At 45.3% G+C, this 20,751-nt stretch overlaps 1 protein-coding gene and 1 pseudogene across 1 annotated transcript in view; one reads left to right on the forward strand and one right to left on the reverse strand.

Annotated features, from left to right (window-relative positions):
* Positions 1-3,211: 3,211 nt before the first annotated feature.
* The window catches only part of LOC147896207 (zinc finger (CCCH-type) family protein / D111/G-patch domain-containing protein), a 42,088-nt gene continuing 24,548 nt past the window's right edge, over positions 3,212-20,751 (reverse strand). Inside the window, exons 3-4 of the mRNA XM_087383221.1 lie at positions 5,794-5,854; positions 3,212-4,826 (exon numbers count right to left, since the gene is read on the reverse strand). Of these exons, the coding sequence (XP_087239347.1) occupies positions 3,817-4,826; positions 5,794-5,854 (1,071 nt within the window). The 3' untranslated portion in view covers positions 3,212-3,816. The remainder of the gene's footprint in view (positions 4,827-5,793; positions 5,855-20,751) is intronic.
* Positions 13,140-13,858, forward strand: LOC147896208 (secreted RxLR effector protein 161 pseudogene; annotated as a pseudogene).

A 20,751-nucleotide genomic window follows, 5' to 3' on the forward strand; every position in this document is an offset into this window, starting at 1 on the left:
CTCTTTTCTTCTCTCTTTTCCTCTCTTTTCCTTCTCTCCTTTCCTCTCTTTTCTTTTTCCTTTAAGCCTTCATTCTCTCTTTTCCTCTTCTTTTCCCCTCTCTTTTTTCCTCTCTTTTCCTCTCTTCCTCTCTTTTCCTCTCTTTCATTCTCTCTTTTCCCCTCTCTTTTTCCTCTTTTCATTCTCTCTTTTCTTCTTAACCTTTTCCTCTTTTTTCTTTTTCTCCTTAGCCGTATTTGGTTCTTTTTTTTCAAAGAGATTCTAAATGCAACACCCATGCCCTCACCCACGAGTGTCTTCCGAAAACCCCAACTCTGTTCCCCACGTTGGAGTGATTTGGGACATCCAAACTCTGCTATCACATGTAGCAGAGAAGATTGCACACGATACAGACTTGGTTAAGTATAACGTCAAAGTGCATGCGCTTGGGTGGGGTCCTGACCGAAGGCAAGTGGAGCAACAGCAACTGAGGTAGGCACAAAACAAGCTACGGGATCTCTATAAGTTTTGGAGAGACTGCTACGACCGCTGCTATAGCAAGGATGAAACTATAAAGGACATAATGGGTTATGTAGAGGTCTTCATGAACTGCAAGTACGTAATCCATGAAGAGTATGATTATATATTAGAAGAAGTGGAAGATGAAGTTCCGAGTGACTGTCTAGCGGTGAGGAGGAAAGTACCTGGGACAGTAATGCAGAGTAGTAGACCTCCTCCTCTATTTTGGCATTTTTGAAGAATGTCTCTTTTGGGGACAAATTGCTTAACAATACTATTTTCATGATATTTTTTGTATATGAGAACTCTTGTTTAACAATACTATTTTTTGGGATATTTTTTGTATATGAAAACTCTCTTGGATTCCACTTGTCTTAAATAAATAACTGTCCTTTCATAATTATCTTTTCATAATTGTCTTTTATTAAATTGAATTTGAGTTTGAAGTAATTTCTTACCCGCTCGGGTTTGTTTTTGTTTTCATGTTTGTGTCTGCGTTTGTCCAATCCTCCCAAATTAGACATGGCATCACGTCGCACGTCCTCTAGGTATGGAACCCCTCATAGGAGGAGGCATCATGATCTGTACTCTCCAGAGGACTTTGATTCCCTTCAGTCCACTCCTCAAGGGCCTACCCCTGCAACTACCTCTGGGTCGACTCCTCTCGACCCTGGCACGGTGACTACCCCTCGAGAAACTCCTTTTCTAGCAACCCATGGCTTCTTTGGGAGTCCCGACGAGTTTGTCGCACAGATGAGTGATGCAGACGTAGCGAGATACTTCTCTCTACTGTCCCAAAGAACCTCAGCTATTCCTACACCCCTCGAGGTAGATCAGGGCCATCGACGGCTAGACCTACTAGACAACCGTCCCCTCTAGCCCTTCGACTGAGGGGTCATCACCTGGAGGTAGCCATCATAAGGAAAGAAAGAGTAGGAAGGGTCGAGACTGTTGTGGTGACTTGAGGGATGTAAATGAGTCAGCATTACGAAGAATCTCCTTCCATTTTTGCACGCTCTCGGTGCACTCACTACTACTCACCTATAGGTTGATCCCCGAGATCATCCGCACCCACTGCTACTCGCCTATAGGTTGGTACCCCAACATTGCGACTCGCCTATAGGTTGATACCCCGAGATCGACACCCACTACTGCAAAAGATGCTTGACTGCCACACTTGCTATCCGTGTTCGATGCTCGATGATCGCATACCAATTGGCATGACCCAAGGTCAACATCTCACATCGGCTATCATTTCCTGTGTCTCACAGACTAGTCGACTTCATGCCTTCATCTTTCGATTTGTTGGTGATGTAGTCCTATGAAGAGGAGTAGCTACCCACCTCAAAAATTGTGAACAAGTCCACATGGAGCTAGTCCTCCACCTCCACTTTCATAACGACTCAAGCTACATACTGATAAGACATGTACCCAACACTCTTCTTGAGCCTAATGCACTCGGAAAAAAAATCAACAAGTTGTCTTCAGGACTTCATCTTTCGATTTGTTAGTGAGGTATCCCTGTGAAGATGAGTAACTGCCCACCTCAAAGAATGCATCACATCGTTTAGCATCTACCATCTTCTTGGGGTCGAACTGCTACTTCATTTGAAAATCCCTTTGTAGAATTTCTAAAGTAATCCTGACATGTGTGTTGATGACGAGACTGATCATTCTCGTCATATGAATCTAGGATCTCCTCAGCTAGCTCCTCGTCATAGACATCCCTCTATAGGGTAGCTGAGCAAACTTGAGAATGCAATTTAACACAAGAATACCAATGAGAACATCCTCGGAGGAGTCTTCAATGGTGTGTGGAGGAGAAACGTGAGAGCTACGCTTTCACTTTGGACAGGCATGACAATCTGCCATCACGACAAAGATGATGAAGCTATACACAAGGAGAGAAGAGTTTGAAGAAAGCTATAGGTGAGTAATACATTGGCTTGATGAGGACAATAAGCTCAAAGTGATGGACAGAGGTGAAATAACGAGAGTACAGAGTATTTGGGAAACAATGAAGATGATAACGATTGTGTATAATGGAATTTGCAATTGGTATTGGTTTTGATCAGTGGAGCTCCTGATCAACTGTAGTCATTTAGAATCTACGACTGCAATGCCCATCAAAACAGTAGTTGCATGGATCTCCCTTACTTTAGCATGATGTCTCTGCATTAATGAGCCCTTGATATTAATCACTCCATGTGGGACGGGACACGATGCATTTGGTCCACCACAATTAAACAGCTAGCTGTTGGCATGCTGGTTTGTGAAAAAATCACCAAGGCATCGTGAACTGAGTGATTTATCTCCGAGTTCCCTATGTGTGAAGAAGGCGTTGCTGGGTATGGCTTAACTTTGCTTCCATTATACAACTCAAAAAACACATTGCCTTCCAAGTCCACGAGTTGAACCATTCCATTGTCATGAACTTCCACCAACCAATAGGGTCCATCCCATCCCAGCTTAAAATTGGTTTTAATGGGCCCCAAATTAGCAGTTAAAGCAATACTATCATACCCTTCTTCCAAATGCTTAGGCACAATATGTCAATCATGCCAGGCTTTCCTTCTGCGTTGTATCACCTATGTGACCAAGAAGCTCAGAGACATATCTCATCTACTGCACCATTATTGGCTAACCAAACAAGATAAGTAACATTTCACAGATACTGGATTGAAAGGGGAAAAACCTTGCTTCATGAAAAGGGCACCAGCAGCCTTTTTGCAACCTGTGGAATAATTTTCTTTGCCTCCCTTACTTCAATTTCCATCATGGGCTGAAGGTCACTGGGAATGCTCGACAGCTTCTATCCCTGCAAGTCCTCGTGTTCTTGCAAAATCCATAGTACACAAGAAACAAGAGCATATATAAATTTGACAAGCATTCCTAGTTATAGCAAGCGATTTGGTAAGCAGATGAGGTCACAGTTACATGACTTAATTAAAAAATTTTCTGGAGATATAGAACCATTTCCTATGGAGGACTATTTGCATCACAGATGGCCTTAGGTGGAACAGTAAACAGTTGAGCATCCTGACTGCTTCAGGCGACTGCATAGCTACTGATATTCTACGTGAATTGACAGCTCTGTATCTGCTGATTGGAAAGTTCACAGTGTGAGGCAGTCGAGACAGAATAGAGGAGTTGATTTTGGACAAAAAGTCCCCAGCTCATATGATAATACACTTTCCTTTTGAGCATTAACAATCTGCACTTCTCAGGACAAGCAGCCTTCCATAAATACTTGTATGGCCCAAAATACGAAAAGGCAAGGCCTGACATTTCATCGAAAACCTTGACCCTTCTGTCCGGTCAGAATCTTAGCCACCTTTTTTCTTTCTCCTCACTATGCACTGCCAGACTGGCAGATGCATGATGTGCCTCAGCTCTAAGTAAGGCCGTTCTAGATTCCTTGAGCTTTCGGGAAACAGCATCATGGAAAGCTTTGTCTTTACGATTGCGTAAAGCCATCTCTTCCAGCTTTTCCACTTTACTTCTGAGTTCTGTTACCTCATCTGCCTGTGCAATCAGTGAACGTCGATTCTCTTTCTCAGCTTTCCCCTTGACTGATCTCTCGGTTTGCAATTTTCCCCGACCAATCATGTCCTCAACTTCAGGATCTTTCTGACCAGCAAGTTGCTTGTTTATCATTCCAAACATATCTGAAAACTCTCCCTTTTCAGCTTTAGCAGCACGTGCTGCTTCAGCATGCCTCTTATCACGCTTTCTTTTACCACCTCGGCCCCTCTTTTTACCATTGGCTCTACTTGTACCCTCCCCTCGCTGCAATACATCACCAACGAAATCTAATGCCAAGCGTTTTGGTAAAACCCTTACATGAAGAGGATTCACTATTCCTTGTCCAGTTCTACCAAGCCCCATTCCTTCTCGATAACCCATACTTGCCATCATTTTTGAGGCCATACCCCGTGTATGCTTCTCCCAATTTGCAAATGTCACTGTTTCTGTTTGAGGCCCTGTTTCTACTGCCAACATTGCTCCAAAGCTTGCATATTCATCATCAATACCCTCAACTCCCTCAGATTCTCCTTCATCGTCCTCTGAGCTCGAGCTTTCTTCATCAGTTACATCTGCAAGCTCCGAAAAAGAGAGATTTTCAATGCCAACCTGTAAACGATTTCCATCATTGACAACAATAACAGTGCCACATTGCAGTGTATCATCCCAAGATTCAAGTTCCGCTCGTCTCCATAGCCCTTGACAGTACGTAGAGCTACATGCAAGAACTGCGGAGCCAACCGATGACTGCTGCCATGTCGGTGGATTGAACTGCTTCAAAGCACCTAGTGAAACCAGAAATCCTGCCATAAAGCCCTCAAGACTAGTCAGAATTCTATGCATGGTTTGGTTCCTAGACCTAGGGTCAGGCCACCATCTAAAAGGAAATCACTCTTCTTCCATATGTAAAGTGCAGTACAACTCAAGGAAGCTACATAAACTGACAAATAATGGGAATAACTCGGCACATACCAAAATGCAAAAACTGTTCAACTGCTTCTTCCTTACCATAACAAATATGAAAAAACAGAAAAAACAAGAAGTCTTTGAACGCTATCTTCTAGCATCTCCTGTGGATGCTAGCTTGCCTCTCTAGCCCAAGCACATCAACATAACTCAAATAAGAACAACTGTGTTTGGAAACTAGGAAACTAATTTCCGTGTGAAATACAGAAATACTAATAATCCTCTCTAAACGAAGAAAGAGTACAAATGAATGCATGAAGACTACCCCCCAGTGCTAGCGGAAAACTTTTTTCCCAACCAATCAAAATAAAGACACTCTTCAAGTCATTTTGCACCTCAAAACATACACATTTGCCCATTTTTACACTTAATTAGTCAAAATCTCAACCGGTATTCTAAAGATGGCGAAATCTGAGCCACTTTTTCTCAATTTCAGCTGGTGCTACACTAAAGGGCGGTCTTTTCCTGGCACTGCTATTCCCAAAAAAATGCAGATCGTTCCCCAAAACTCGATTATTTCTCATTCATCATGCCTGATTAATTTTCTTTATAGGGTCAGCCTCTGTCTGACAAATGCTTTCATACATAATTCCCCCAAACACATTCGCATACAGTGATCCTTCCATGTGATGCCCACAAAAGCTAGAACATCTTTGAATCTCCTATTTGTCATGCTTACTAGATTTTGACTTCTTAAGCACAAGGGTAAACCTTACCATGTGACAGATACATGCTTTCATACACGACAGACAGATTGCGTAGAAAGGTCACTCCATACAAAACTACAACAGCTAGGTCACCCACCATGTGACATACGGCAGTTGTCACCAAACCGACACCGCTGCTGCATGAAGAATTTACACATCTGCACTTTTTATAGCTTCACGTTAGTCCAAACTGAAGTATTAATAGGAGCCCTGCCATGTACACAAGCACACACTTTCCCTGGTCCTATGGACCAATTCTTCTATGCATGCAAGAAAGTCAAAACTCCAGTTCCGATAGGTGTAAGGTGTTATATAAATCTACAAAAAGCCTAGATTCATCACCATAAACACAAACTTAAAACAATGGCATCGTAAATTAGTGTCATCGCACTCAAGGATGCTACAAACAATGCTTTAAATCATGAACATTGCCATGCATAACATGGCAGTACGTGCTATGGCAACTGTACCTTCGCTTTTGTCTGCATGAACCACAAGCTCATGTATACATGGAACGTGCTGTTCATAATGGTGGTGCATAAGGACGACATTGTGCATATGTACGACTGTGTGCATGCATACATGTATATTTTGGTGCATACCACCTCGGGTATATATCTCATCTAGAGGTGGTCATGATAGAAGCTAGCCCTAAGAGCAGAGCTAATCACACATCCTTGAAACTCAATTCACCCAGAACTGTTGAAGAGGAACATACTTCCATCAGTTTAGCATCATTCTCAATACTAAAATTTCACAAAAGAATATAGACAGAAGAAGTTGGTTGGACCAGGACATAGCTAGAGATTAAAAATATAAATCATGCCATCGCATGCTAAAATATATGGCTGCTGCATTCATGCCTTGTCAGCAGTCAGCACAATGTGTGTGTGTGTGCGCAAACGTACACACACGTGTATGAGAGAGAGAGAGAGAGAGAGAGATTACTGTCTTCGAGAGACCTCACAGACCTATGAGACAAAGTACAATCAAAGAATGACCAATCAAAGCCCTGTGGGCTCAGGCAAAGGGCTAGCTAAGGCCCTTGCTGAGTGCTACTAATCTCAAACACTCAAAACTCGTGCTCAAAAAATACATAATCAAGTGCCACGGTGGCTCTCCAGTGGGATGTATTGTATGTGTGTATCTGTTGGGTCGTCTCTCGCTGTGGCAGGGGACATGGTCTCCGTGATCCCTATTTTCGATGGGCCATATCAAGAGTGACACATCGGCTAGGACAATTCCCTTTGAGGAGGGCTGAGATGGGCTGAACCTCCATCGTGTGTGCTCTAGTTACCCTCTACATCATGCAAAGTATCTGTGTCTCTATGTGTCGTCTCTTCCCACTGATCTTACTCCACTATGTCCTGGGGCTGACTCGAATGCATAGAAATCCGTGACATGTCACTGTGTCCGATCTGTCTTCGTCTCCTATGGTACCGTCAACTCTTGCTGTCTGATCAGCTGCAATAAGCTCTCTCTGAGGCACCACATCTCCATCATATAGAGGCCAACACAAACCTAGTCATGAAAATTGATCAACTGAGAGAGTGGCCCGAACCCCGCCCCCTCCTGAAAGAGACAATGGTACCGTCCTTGAATCTCATAGTAGACTGGGCAAGTACATAAGAAGTGCTCTATCTCCACCTCTGCCAATGTGCATAACCTGTAAATCCGCTACTCTCTAGGCGTGCAAGTAGCTCTCCCTACCTCGATCCTCAACTGATGGGATGACACCCACATCTCTCCCTCAATGCATGAGACTGACCTCCAAATACTAGGGTATGATAATCATTTCATCCGATGAAACTCTAAGGAAGTGGTCATAGTAAACTGATCTTGGTTGGGAACTCTTTGTTCCCTCCCCAAGTCCGTGGCATATAGAGATGGAGTAGACCGACCGTATGATGCAGTCAATCTCATCTCACAGGACTTGGAGGGACGATGCATCTAAGCTGTACTGGAAGGGGAGGGGGAGGGGGAGGCGGTCCATCTAGATTCAATGACTGGCAAACCATCTGGATATGCGTGCATACCACGCCGTGCTAACCCCACCCTTGACTAGCCATCTGGATGACACTAGTGCCAGCCTCGATAGTCTCCAGCTAGGCAAGGTCCAAACCCTATGAGGATTTGTCACCGTCTAAGAAGATGGCATCAATCTGGAGTGGGGACAAAGAGAACGTTGACTGTACTATTTGATGAGGGACCGAGGGCTTACTTCAAATCATCCCAGAGCACATAACCACCTAAAGCCTCTCGAATCTCCGTCGATCGGTTGCCAGAAGGATGCTACATACACGGTTGTCGGCCTCACAAAGTGTATCGAATAGCCACCCTTCATCGATGGGTTCTGGAAGTGCACCTAAAGGCAATGAGCATCCCTTGGGATGGCCGCATTTGCACTTTATGCAACTTACAAGAGCTTAAGGAAGAGGAGCAGTTTTCATTAAGATGTCCTATGTAATATGAGTCACCATCATTGTCTATTCAAAGATGGATTCGAGCCCTTCTCTAGTGTCTTGGTCCATCCGGGTTAGAGACACAGAGTGATGTTCTTCACAAGACCGTATGGCAAAGAGGCCAGCTACTTATGATACAATGAAAGATCTGAGGCCTAGTCGAAGTCCAACCAGAGGATGATTACTGAATTTTTCCAGTTAGATAGCATAGACCAGCATTCCCGAGGAGAGGATTGTTAGCACCTATGTGTTGGGAGTGTAGGGTGACACCTTAGGTGTAGGCCCGAGGCACTTTTTACTCCAACTAGTGGAGGTTTTTTCCCCTGAGCTTGGCAAGCACACTTCCATGTGACCTGCAGGGTGTGCTTAGCAAAAAACACAACCTTATCCATGTATATGATGTGACTTTAGTCACATCTTCTGAATTAATCAATCATTCGAGCTTTTTGTGCTTGCTCTCTCCTCGTGTGTCTCGTCTCTGCACCAACAAATGGTATCAGAGCCTCGTTGAGCTCCTGCTTCCAGCCCAAGCTCCACCTGCCCGGATAGTTCGTGCTCTTCTTCCTGTTGCATTCTGTCTGTACGCTGCATTCTCATTGGAGCATGCCATCCGTACAATCGTTGTCCGCACATTTCGAATGATTCTGCCGTACAGCTTGCTGCAAGTGCGCCATACAGCCTAAAGGCACGTACGTGTCTACGCCGTACTCCTGCCCCGTCCGTACCATCGCCGTACCTTCCGTACGGGCACTATACCTGCTATTGCCATACCTGCACGAGTACACCGTACAACAAGTCGTCGTACCTATTTGCGTACAGGTCCTGATTCCGTATCTGCCATACGTGTGGTACCTGCTGTACCTTCTGTGTAATCGTCGCCGTACCTGCCGTACCATCGTGTACCTGATCTACCTGCTGCAGTCATCACTTGCATCATCGCCGTACGTAGCAGTTGTACCTGCGCGTACAATCCGTACAGCAGGTCTTCATTCCTGCTTCCGTACAGGCTCTGCTTCCGCACAGCAAGTCTTCATTTCTGCTTCCGTACAGCAGGTCGTCAGTCCTTCATTTCTGCTTCCGTACAGCAGGTCGTCAGTCTTGCTTCTGTACAGTTCCAGTACCAACAAATCTCGTGGTACTTGTGCAGATATTTGCAGTTCTTTGCTGTCATTTTGGGTATTCTCAGGTTCACAGTTACTTGCAAATCAAACATTGTAGACAGATCTGCAGATTTGGTCTAAAATTTCGGGCTTTTGTTTAGAAATTGCAAATTTGGGGCTTTTAGTGAATTTGCCCCTTTCTGATCGCAATTTCAAGCTCGAAATTTGGGGCTTTCAGTTTTGCAGTACAATTTCTTGAAGAAATTTGGGAATATTCTGTGCAATTGCAATGGCAGAAAGGGATGTTTTTGGATTGCTCTCTGCAGAAGATAAATTGGAGGTCAACATCTCCTGATGTCACATGGCAGAGAGAGAGAGAGGGCCTTGCTTATGAGTGTGCCCGACCTGGGACCAACTATCCTCTCTGATCGTACATGATGCGACATTTGCTTGTGGCCAAAGGTTTTTGGGGCATTGTGGATGGCACTCAGTTGCGTCCACATGCACCAACAAATACTCCTTCACCTAGATCAGAGGGTGAGTCATCTCGGATTATAGAGATATCACAATCACCTACTCCAAAGCAGAGTCAATGGGATGGCCGAGATGCCAATGCACATGCCTTGATTGCATTATCTGTTAAAAGAAGCATTATTCCTCACATCCGGTCATGCAAAACAGCAAGGGCAGCTTGGGAAAATTTGGCAAAGTTGTACCAAGTCAAGAATGAAGCCCGTGTGGCATACTTGAAGAGGAAATTGGAGACTCTTCCTATGCTTGATGGTGATTCCATGGATGATTATCTCACGAAGGTAAAGGATTTACGAGAGCAATTAGCATCTGTGGATGAGATTATTCCGGATGCCTCGTTGGTTTCTACAATGTTGCAGGCCATCCCCGACACGTATCAGAATGTGTCCACTACTATGCGGCTTATGATGAAGGGTAATCCCAATTCAATTACCTTCGATGAGCTTGTTTCTGTACTCTTGCAAGAGGAGCAGTCCAGATATAATAGGACCGTGATGCGTGTGGCTGATCAGGCTTTTATTGCCAGCCAAAAAGGCAAAGGTAAGGCTGCATTTCAGGGGGGCAGCAAGCCCAAGAAAGATGCAAGCCAGCCATCTGGCAAGTATGAAAAAGAGGGTGATAAACCCAAGAAAAAGGGGAAGTGCAACTATTGCAGGAAGCCAAGACACTACATTAATGAATGTCGCAAGAGGCTTGAGAAGGAAAAGACCAAAGGGGCCAGCATGGCAGTGACGGATAATGTCCCCAAGTCCGATAACAAAGAGGCTGCAAATTACACTTATACATCCTCCCATGATGAGGAATGGGCTTTTGCAATGTTATGCAGTTACAATCCGTCTATTCATGATGCATGCCTATCTGTGAGTGATGCCAATGCATGGTATTTTGACAGTGGTGCTAGCAAGCACATTACCTCACAGAAGGATTTGTTTACATCTTATGCAGCTGGTTCTCATGGAGGCACGGTGACATGTGCCAACAACTCCTCCCATCCTGTGCAAGGAGTGGGAAAGATTGTACTTACCGCAGCAAATGGTGGTGCATTTACACTCTCTGATGTGCTATGGGTGCCTGGCATCAAAAAGAATTTGCTTTCAGTTTCAGCCATTGCCAGTGGTGGCTTAATGGTGAAGTTTTTGGATGATAGATGCACCGTACATGACATTAGTGATGGTGATACAATTGTGGCTTCTGGAACTTTATGCCACGGTCTTTACAGACTTGATCACTATGAGAGTGCTTTGCATGATGCTTTATTCACCACCACCCCATCACAGTTGGCAAATGCTGAATTATGGCATGCTTGGCCATCTCAATTTCAGAAGTTTTCTGCGTTTACACAGCCATGAAATGGTGTCCGAGATGCCACACATACATACTCCGACTCGCCATGTATGTGAGGGATGTATCTTGGGGAAGATGCATCGCACACCGATTCCCAAAGATGGGACTGTCAGAGCTGTCCGTAGATTACAGCTTATACACAGTGATGTTTGTGGTCCTATGAGGACTCCATCTATTGGGGGATATCTGTATTTTGTCACTTTCATTGATGATTTCTCTCGTTTCACGTGGCTCTACCCATTGAAGGAGAAGTCAGAGGTGTTTACAAAATTCAGACATTTTATTACTCAGGTTGAGAATTATGCCTCAGAAAAAGTGGGGACACTTCGCACTGATAGAGGGGGAGAATACATGTCCAAGGAATTCATGCATATCTTGCAGAGAGAAGCATCATCCATCAGTGTACCACTCCATACACCCCAGAGCAAAATAGGCTCGCTGAAAGGAAAAACAGGTCGGAAATGGAGATGGGTGGATGTATGCTCAAAGGCAAAGGTTTGCCCAACAGGTTCTGGATGGAAGCTCTCATGTGTGCAAATTATGTACTTAACACATGTCCCACAAAGGCCTTGCATAATCTCACCCCGTATGAGGCATGGCATGGTAAGAAGCCTTCTATTGCTCATCTCAGAGTATTTGGTTGCTTGGCCTATGCACATGTGCCACAGCAACATCGTACTAAACTTGATGATAAGACTCTCAAATGCATTTTCGTGGAATACAGTGTTGAAAGCAAAGGGTATCGGCTGTATCATCCATCCAGCAGGAGGATTATTACAAGCAGGGATGTCATTTTTGCTGAGGATTCCACTCAGCCATTGCTGTCCTGTCAAAAACAGCCTGATGTCTACTCCAGGGATGTGTTTGAACAAATGCTGCCCATGACAACTGAAGGTCCCTCATTTTCAGAACATTCCAGTTTGATTCCCCATGCTGTTACGCAGGCCGGTACAGCAACTAATCAGCCTATTGTGGCTGAACCACATATGCCTATAGATGAGGCAAATATTGACCAGGCAGTTGATGAGGAAAGGACAGCCATTCAGTCATCCAAACGGGTGCCCAGGTGGCTGATTGAAACATTACGGGACAGCAGGTTACATACTCCTTTACCTGCGAGGACTCGTGCAAAATCTCATCATGCATCTGGGTTGTTTACTGATTATGCCTTTCAGAGCACATGCAATGATGAAGAACCTCTAGCATTTGAGGATGCTGCAGAGGACAGTAATTGGATGGCAGCCATGCATTCAGAATATGATTCCATCATGCAAAATGAAACATGGCACTTAACTGAATTGCCTCCAGGCAAAAAGGCCATTGGTACTAAGTGCGTCTACAAGATTAAGCAGAAGGCTGATGGTTCAGTAGACCGCTTCAAAGCAAGACTCGTTGTGAAAGGGTATGCTCAGCAAAAGGGTATTGATTTTGATGAAACCTTTGCCCCTACCTCTCGCATGACCACTATCAGATGCATGATCGCCATGGCAGCCCATCATGGATGGCAAGTACATCAGTTGGACATCAAAACAGCGTTCCTACATGGAGACTTGCATGAGGAGGTTTATGTTACACAGCCTCGTAGATTTGTGCAGGATGGACAGGAACACTTGGTGTGCAGGCTTCGCAAAGCTCTGTATGGCCTTAAGCAGGCACCTAGAGCTTGGTATGAAAAGATGCACACATATTTGGTTGCCCAGGGATTCAGCAACAGTCCAACTGAGAGTACCCTCTATGTTAAAAGGACTCAGGATGTTTTTTTGGTCATTGTTTTATATGTTGATGACATGCTGCTCACAGGCCCCAATGAGCAAAATATTGCAGCCTTCAAGGCTGAATTACATTCCTCATTCGAGATGAGTGATCTGGGCCCTTTGCATCTTTATTTGGGCATTCAGTTTATACAGCGGGATGATGGTATTGTTCTGATACAAACTAAGTACATCCAGAAGTTGCTTCAGCGGTTCTCTTTCCAAGATTGCAAGCCAGTTGCAACTCCTGTGGAGACTGGGATGAAATTCAGCATTGAAGATTTTGGGGATGCTTTTGATCAGACATTGTACCAGCAGGCTGTGGGCTGTTTGATTTATTTATGCAATACACGGCCAGATATTCAGTTTGGGGTCTCCTTATAGAGCAGATTCATGCATTGCCCAGGAACCAAGCATTGGCAGGCTGTTAAGCGGGTGTTCCGCTATTTGCACGGTACTATGGACCTTGGTTTATTCTTTCCCAAGGGGGCTGATCCACAGCTGCATGCTTTCTGTGACTCCGATTGGGCAGGATGCTTTGACACAAGAGTGTCCACTTCACGTTTTTGCTTCTACTTTGGGCAGTCATGCATCTCTTGGTTGAGTAAGAAGCAACCCTCCGTGGCCACTTCCAGTTGTGAAGCTGAGTACAGGGCAGCTTTCACAACCACCGTTGAGTGTGTTTGGCTCAGGCGATTATTTGCTGATTTGGGTATGAGACAGGAGTCTGCTACCTCTATTTTTACAGACAGTCGGAGTGCTTTGGCAGTTACAAGAATCCCGTCTTCCATGCTCGCACAAAGCATATTGAGGTTCATTATCATTATGTCAGAGAGAGATTGTCTGCCTCAGAAATCAGCATGATCTATGTGCCTACACATGACAATGTGGCAGATATATTCACCAAAGCATTGTCTCGTGAGAAGTTCCAAGGCTTTCGCAAGCTTCTGAACTTACTTCCTTTTGGTGATTGATATCACATTTGCTTGTACACTGTCACCACTTCACTCCAAGGGGGTTTGTTAGCACCTATGTGTTGGTAGTGTAGGGTGACACCTTAGGTGTAGGCCCGGGGCACTTTTTACTCCCACTAGTGGAGGTTTTTTCCCCCGAGCTTGGCAGGCACACTTCCATGTGACCTGCAAGGTGTGCTTAGCAAACACAACCTTATCCATGTATATGATGTGACTTTAGTCACATCTTCTGAATTAATCAATCATTCGAGCTTTTTGTGCTTGCTCTCTCCTCGTGTGTCTCGTCTCTGCACCAACAAGGATGCAATCAAGACCTGGAAAGAGACCCTCCATGTTTGTTGGCCTGGTGACACAACCAACAGGAGTGATAGTGTCACTTATCCCATGGAGAGCTATTGCGCCGCAACCACAAAAGACCATGTAGCTTGATCGATAGTAGCGCTCTATAACAGGGTTATCTCTAGTGATGCCAGCCAGTGTCACAGCCTTTGTCGGCTTAGACCCTCCTGTCCATTCTCACCTGCCCAGTGAATCTGGTTCCTCGAACCACATACTAGCTTTTTTTCATGGGTTTCAGAGATTAGTATTCATCTTGGGGGGTAGATGCCCACTTAGTGGCCCTACTCATTCATGTTTTTTCTCATTGTATCTTATTTTTTCAGCCTCATAGACTCTTCGATCTTTCGAAGATTTTCATAACTTTCTCTCTTTTTCTTCTTTTCTTTCAAATGATTGCGCGCGTGCACACACACACACACAGTGCACACACGTGACAAACTGTAGTATGTACATATGATAGACGATTAAATCAAGATTTAAGTTTAAAATACACAAGAGTGAAGGCTCAAGAATCAAAATATATATGAAATATAGATCATCCATAGATCATACGTTCATGAATCATAAGAAAAATTAATACATATAACTAGCAACTAGCTAGGCTGCAGCCTAAACAGAGTGCCGAAACTCTAAAGCTAAGACCTACTCCAACATCTGCTATAGCATTTTTCGTCACTATGATCAACAGATGTGTCCTCAAACCAGTCCCTCACTCACTTCTAGTATGACTCCTCTAACAGGTCTAGATTGTTTGCATCCTTCTTAACTTGAACACCCTCCTCCATTTGTACGTCAACTTGCTCCATGGGTGCTCTTGCTCAATCTCATGAGACTCATCTCTGCCTCAACTGTTAGTAATCGACCAATAGAGGGTACGCACAGCGGAAGACTGATAGAATAGCCCAGGAGCTCACACAGTGTGGTGTGGGGTGTGGAATCACAAACTTCTTAAGCTTATGTGCATAGAATAGAAGTGCAAACTCATCAATAGACAATGAACCAGCCAGATAGAGAAACCACCAAAATAATATATTTCCGTCCAAAGCTATGGACATAATACAAAAGAGATAGATCCAGAGTCCCACCACTGGTGTGGTCCTCTGATCTTACCACAAGGTCCTTCTCCTATCTGCCGGCTATCTCTAGACTCGAGCCCGTGAGCTCCACCTCGAGCGTCTGTAGACTTTCCGTCCAGAATGATCCTCTCCACCTTGCTGTCTGGAAACCAGCCTAGGTGGGCAGCCTGCTGTGAGCTAGGTCTGCAGCACAAGGTACTTCTTTCTCCTCCTGAATGTAGGCCCAAAGGTAGCCCTGCTGCTTGCTCCTTCTGCCAGTGGATTGGCTGCAACAGATGATGATGAATGAGGGCCTGGAGGACCTCCTTTTATAGCCCCCAACGGCTGCTGCAAAACTGACTGGCAGACCCCCTTCCTGGCCAACTTTCTGTCTGCCCTAAAACCGACTGGTTGGCTGCACCTACCAGCCCAACCAGTGCACTATATAAAGGCTTTCCTGGGCCCTTTTTCAGCCTTTGTTCCAGGGCATAAAGCCCTCCATATCCTCCATGCAGGCGCCTTCCTGCACCAACAGTCCCACCTCTGTCCTGGCCATGTGCAGGCCCTGAAAACACCTGCCACAGTTCCGTACACCTACTGCAGACAGTCCGTACTGTTGCTGATGTCAGCACCATGTCAACGCAGTCTTTCAGCTCAGCATCCTTGCGCAGTTCATGCTCTAGCCAGTCCTCAATGTCCACGTGTCTTTGTGCCACTATTTTCTGTTGGGGTAAAGGCACATTGCCACCCCTTTATTAAAGATATGACACCTAATAGGGGGGAAAAACCTAATCCTAATAAAACCTATGAGTTTGTGGTGTGGCTCATCACTTCACACCCGCATGTTTGGAGTCTCTCGCTCTCTCCCCCGTTGTTCTTCTTCTCCTTACCTTCCCCTTCAACTGGTATCAGAGCCTCTTCCCCTTCTACCCTTGCCTACCCACCCCCTCTACCTATCTTCAGCTCCAGCGGGACAGCAAGGGCAGCAGCCAGGGCATAGCGCGGGCAGCTGCAGCGGCAGCGCAGCGCGGGCCAGCGGGACAGCGCGGGCAGGAGTGCAGGGCGCGGGCATAGCGCAGGGCGCGGGCAGGAGCGCAGGGCGAGCTGCAGTAGGGCGGCGCCGAGCCGCGCCGGCAGCTGCACAGCAGCTGCTAGCTGCTACAGTCTTCGGGCTTCGAACAGGGCGGCGCGCAGGCGCGCACGTGTACGGCCGTACGGCCGTCCGTACTGTCGTACGGACTCCGTACAGGCGTCCGTACTGTACGGACGTCGCCGTACTGTTCCTTGGAAACTGCGACAAGGATGTGTTTTTTTTTTCGGGGAGCAACGTCAGGCATCTAGGCACGCAAGCCTAGGAAGCATTCGAAAAGGAAGAAGAAGAAAATCTCGAATTTCGAGAAAAGTACAGCAGGTACAGCGAGGAGATTTGGACTTTTCCCGAGGTGCATTGTATTGCGTGAAGTACATACAGCAAGTACTTTTCTTTTATTTCCCTCCTGCTTGGAGGAGGACTTGTGCACAGATATCGGGATTTATGCATCTGACAGAGGATATATGCTTTTACTGGGTTTGAATCTCAGTTTACGGGTGAGCAGATCATAGGGCTTTTGCCCGGCAGTTGATGCTTTGTATGCCTTGAGGTAGTGTGGTGCCAGACTGCACACATTTGTCTCGATTTCCGCAGTGTGGAGGTGACATTTTCTTGCAGGTCACATTTCTTGTGCAACACTCAGAGAACCTCAGTTGAGCCACGCTTGGCCAGGGCGCATCGAGTTTACTCGGTCCCTAACTGTCCATCGTTGACAGTGCTCAAAAGGTTCCTCATTGAGTGTTTGTACGTTTGGATCTGTGTATGTCATTTCTACACAGGGCAGTATTTGCATTACACTGTTAGTTGATTTTGTCAGAGAGATTTGCACATTGTATGCCTTATCCCTCATTGTTGAGGTTGTTTTCACTTGGTACAAGTGTCAGATCAAGGGGCTTTTGCCCAGATTTTGCTTGAGAGCACTTGGGTTACTGTCAGAGATCTTCAGATGCATTTTATTCCCTTGGCAGAAGGGTAATTGCTTGGGATTTATCCCATTTTCTGTTGCAGGTTTTGTGACAGGCTGAAGTGTCTGGAGCTCTTTTTTTTTTTTCTTTTCGGTGAACAAAACAGTGTATGCCAAGTGGTTTATGCATATTAAATCAGTGCAATACCTCATCTGAGGTGGGAGAAGTGATCAGGACAGCAGTGCAGCAGTGTTTACAGCAGTGTTTTGTGCTTTGTCAGCTGTTGATGCACTGTTAAAGCGCTTGTGGAACAGCTACAGCATTCTGGAGTTACTGTTTTATGCCTATTTGAGCACGGTACAGTGTGTCAGAAGGTACAGTGACTGGAGGGACATTTACTGTTTTGCTGCAGATCCTTTTGACAGTAAAAACAGCACTATTGTGAGTGCTTCTGGCTCTTGATAGAGCGGGTTTTTCTGAGAAATCAGAACTTTATTCAGTCATTTTTTTTTTACTTACAGGGAGTCAGGGACTTTCCTTATCTGATATGGCATAAGGGGGAAGTGAATCATCAATTCTGAACATAAAGAAATTGGAAGGAGCACACAATTATGCATTATGGGCAGAACAGTGTTTGAATGTACTTCTGTTAAAGAAGATTTCTAAGCCCATAAGGGTGAAGGGTGTCAAGCCATCTGACATGGCAGATGATGACTGGGAAGAGCTTGATTTGTCCGCAAGGGCAGCTATCATGCTTACTATTTCTAATACTCTTGTGTTCAATGTTCAGGCTGAAAAGACCTCTTATGGCCTATGGCAGAGGCTAGCAGAGTTATATGCCCAAAAGAGTTCAGCCAGTAAGGTTTATTGGTTGAAGAAGCTGGTTGATCTTCGCATGAAGGAAGGTACAGCTATGACCTCACACTTGAGTGAGTTCAATGCCATCTTTACACAGCTTATTGCACAGGGATTGAACCTTGATGAGGAGTTCAAGGCTACTTTCTTGTTGTGTACCCTCCCTGAGAGTTGGGACACTTTCAAGACCACCCTGTCTAATTCAAATGTCACTCTTATGTATGCTGATGTAGAGAGCTCTCTCCTTATGGAGGAGATGAGCAGGAAGAATAATGCGGGCAGCAAGTCTTCAAATGCTTTGCAGGTACAAGATAGAGGCAGGACTCAGCAGAAGGGGAGATCTGCTAGTAAGTCCAAATCCCGCAGTTAGTCCCGTGGCAAAAAGGATATTGAATGCTTTTATTGTGGCAAGAAGGGACATGTGAAGTCTAAGTGCTTCAAGTTCATACGGGATCAGAAAGCCAAGAAGGCTGAAACAAAGGATGCAGGCAGTGGAAGCAAAGGCAAAGGCAAGGCCAAGGCAGATGACTTGGATGCAGTGAATGTTGCAGCAGAGGATAGTGACAGTGACATACATGATGTTTTATGCTCTTCTGCTGTAATTGCACATACTTTGGTTATTGATGGCCATGACATGCACACCTGGCTCTTGGATTCAGGTGCTTCTTTTCATGTTACTCCTCATAGGGAGTGGTTTACTTCCTACACAGGTACGTATGGAGTTGTTCATCTTGGGAACAACTATGCATGTCAGATTGCAGGGATTGGCAGTATACAGATAGTATTCCCTGATGGACGCATATTTATGCTTGATGGTGTCCGCCATGTGCCGCAAATCAAGAAAAATCTGATTAGCACTGACTTGTTGGATGACAGTGGTTACCACACCACATTTGGGGATTCCAAATGGGTGATTACTGATGGCCAGGTTGTAGTGGCTGAGGGTTATAAGAGTGATACCTTGTACCCTCTTTATGTTTCCAGTGTAGGTAATCATGTTGTTGCCATAACCGAGCTGCCAAAGATTTCCTTGTGGCATAGCCGGTTGGGACACATGTCCGTTAAAGGAATGCAAGAACTATCACGTTTGGGTTATCTGCCGTCTCTTTCTTTTTCAGATTTGCCTACTTGTGATCATTGCATATTTGGCAAGCATTCTGTGACTCCTCATAAGAGGAGAACTCCCCAGAATAGAGCACCGCTTGATCTAGTGCACACTGATTTGTGTGAGATGCCACAGTTATCACTAGGGGGTGCAAAGTATTTTATTACTTTTATTGATGATGCCACACGCAAAGTGTGGGTCTATTTCGTGAAGCATAAGGGCGATGCCTTAGATGCTTTCAAGAAGTTTGTCGCTCAGGTTGAGAATCGGACAGGTCGCAGGCTGAAATGCCTCAGATCCGATAATGGGGGCGAGTATGTGTCACATGCTTTTGTGCAGTTTTGCGAAGCTAAGGGCATCAAACAGGAACTCACAGCCCCTCATAATGCATCTCAAAATGGTGCAAGTGAGCGGATGAATCGAACTATTCAGGAGAAGGTTCGATGTATGTTGTCTTATGCTGCATTACCCCATGGCTTTTGGGCAGAAGCAGTGCAAACAGCAGTTCACATTATTAACAGGTCGCCAAACAAGGCTTTGGAGTTGAAAGTGCCAGAGGAGGTGTGGTCTGGCAAGCCACCTTCATACAAGCACTTACGTGTGTTTGGCTGCGAGTGCTTTGCTCATGTACGCAAAGAACTGCGCACCAAACTGGAGCCAAAGTCTATCAGATGCATCTTTATGGGTTATGGTGACGAAGGTGAAATGGGGTACAGGTTATGGGATCCCGTTAAACGGAAGATTATACGCAGCAATGATGTCATCTTTAAAGAGGATAGTGTACACAAGGAACCCGTGCAACCTGTGGAATACAGGAGGGTTATTTATGATGATGTTGGACAGCAAAGAATGCCCATTTATATGCAGCAGCAGGCTGCTGCAGATAACCCTGTTCAAGAGGGTATACAGGCTGAAAATCAGCCAGATAATTTTGCCAATGATGCACCACTGGATATGCCAGCAGATGGGGCTGTAGAACAGCCAGATATAGTGGTACAGCCACCCGTCATGCATGACGAACAGGCTGGACAGCAGCCTAATCCGGAACATTTTGTTAGGAGGAGCACCCGTGTACAACGGCCTCTTGCCAGGTTTGTTCCCAGAGCCAATAATGTGGCTGATTTTATCATGCTGACAGATTGTGGTGAGCCTTCCAGCTTCAAGGAAGCTATGGGAAGAACAGAGAAAAGGAAGTGGGAGAAAGCCATGCAGTCAGAAATGGACTCCCTACTTCAAAATGATACATGGGACTTGGTGCAGCTACCTGCAGGCAGAAAAGTTTTGCCATGCAAGTGGGTTTACAAAGTCAAAGTGGATTCAAATGCTTTACCGAGGTATAAGGCCAGATTGGTTGCCAAGGGATTTAAGCAGGAGAAGGGCATTGACTTTGATGAGATCTTTTCCCCTGTCGTCAAGATGACTACTTTGAGAGCAGTGTTAGCTCTTGTTGCTCATGAGGACATGGATTTATGTCAGATGGATGTGAAGACTGCTTTTCTTCACGGAGATCTCCATGATGAGATCTACATGAGTCAGCCAGAGGG

The sequence above is a fragment of the Dipteris shenzhenensis genome, chromosome 12, assembly GCF_047967505.1.
Source record: "Dipteris shenzhenensis isolate YYH24624 ecotype China chromosome 12, Dip_SZ_1.0, whole genome shotgun sequence".
NCBI classification, from domain to species: Eukaryota; Viridiplantae; Streptophyta; class Polypodiopsida; order Gleicheniales; family Dipteridaceae; genus Dipteris; species Dipteris shenzhenensis.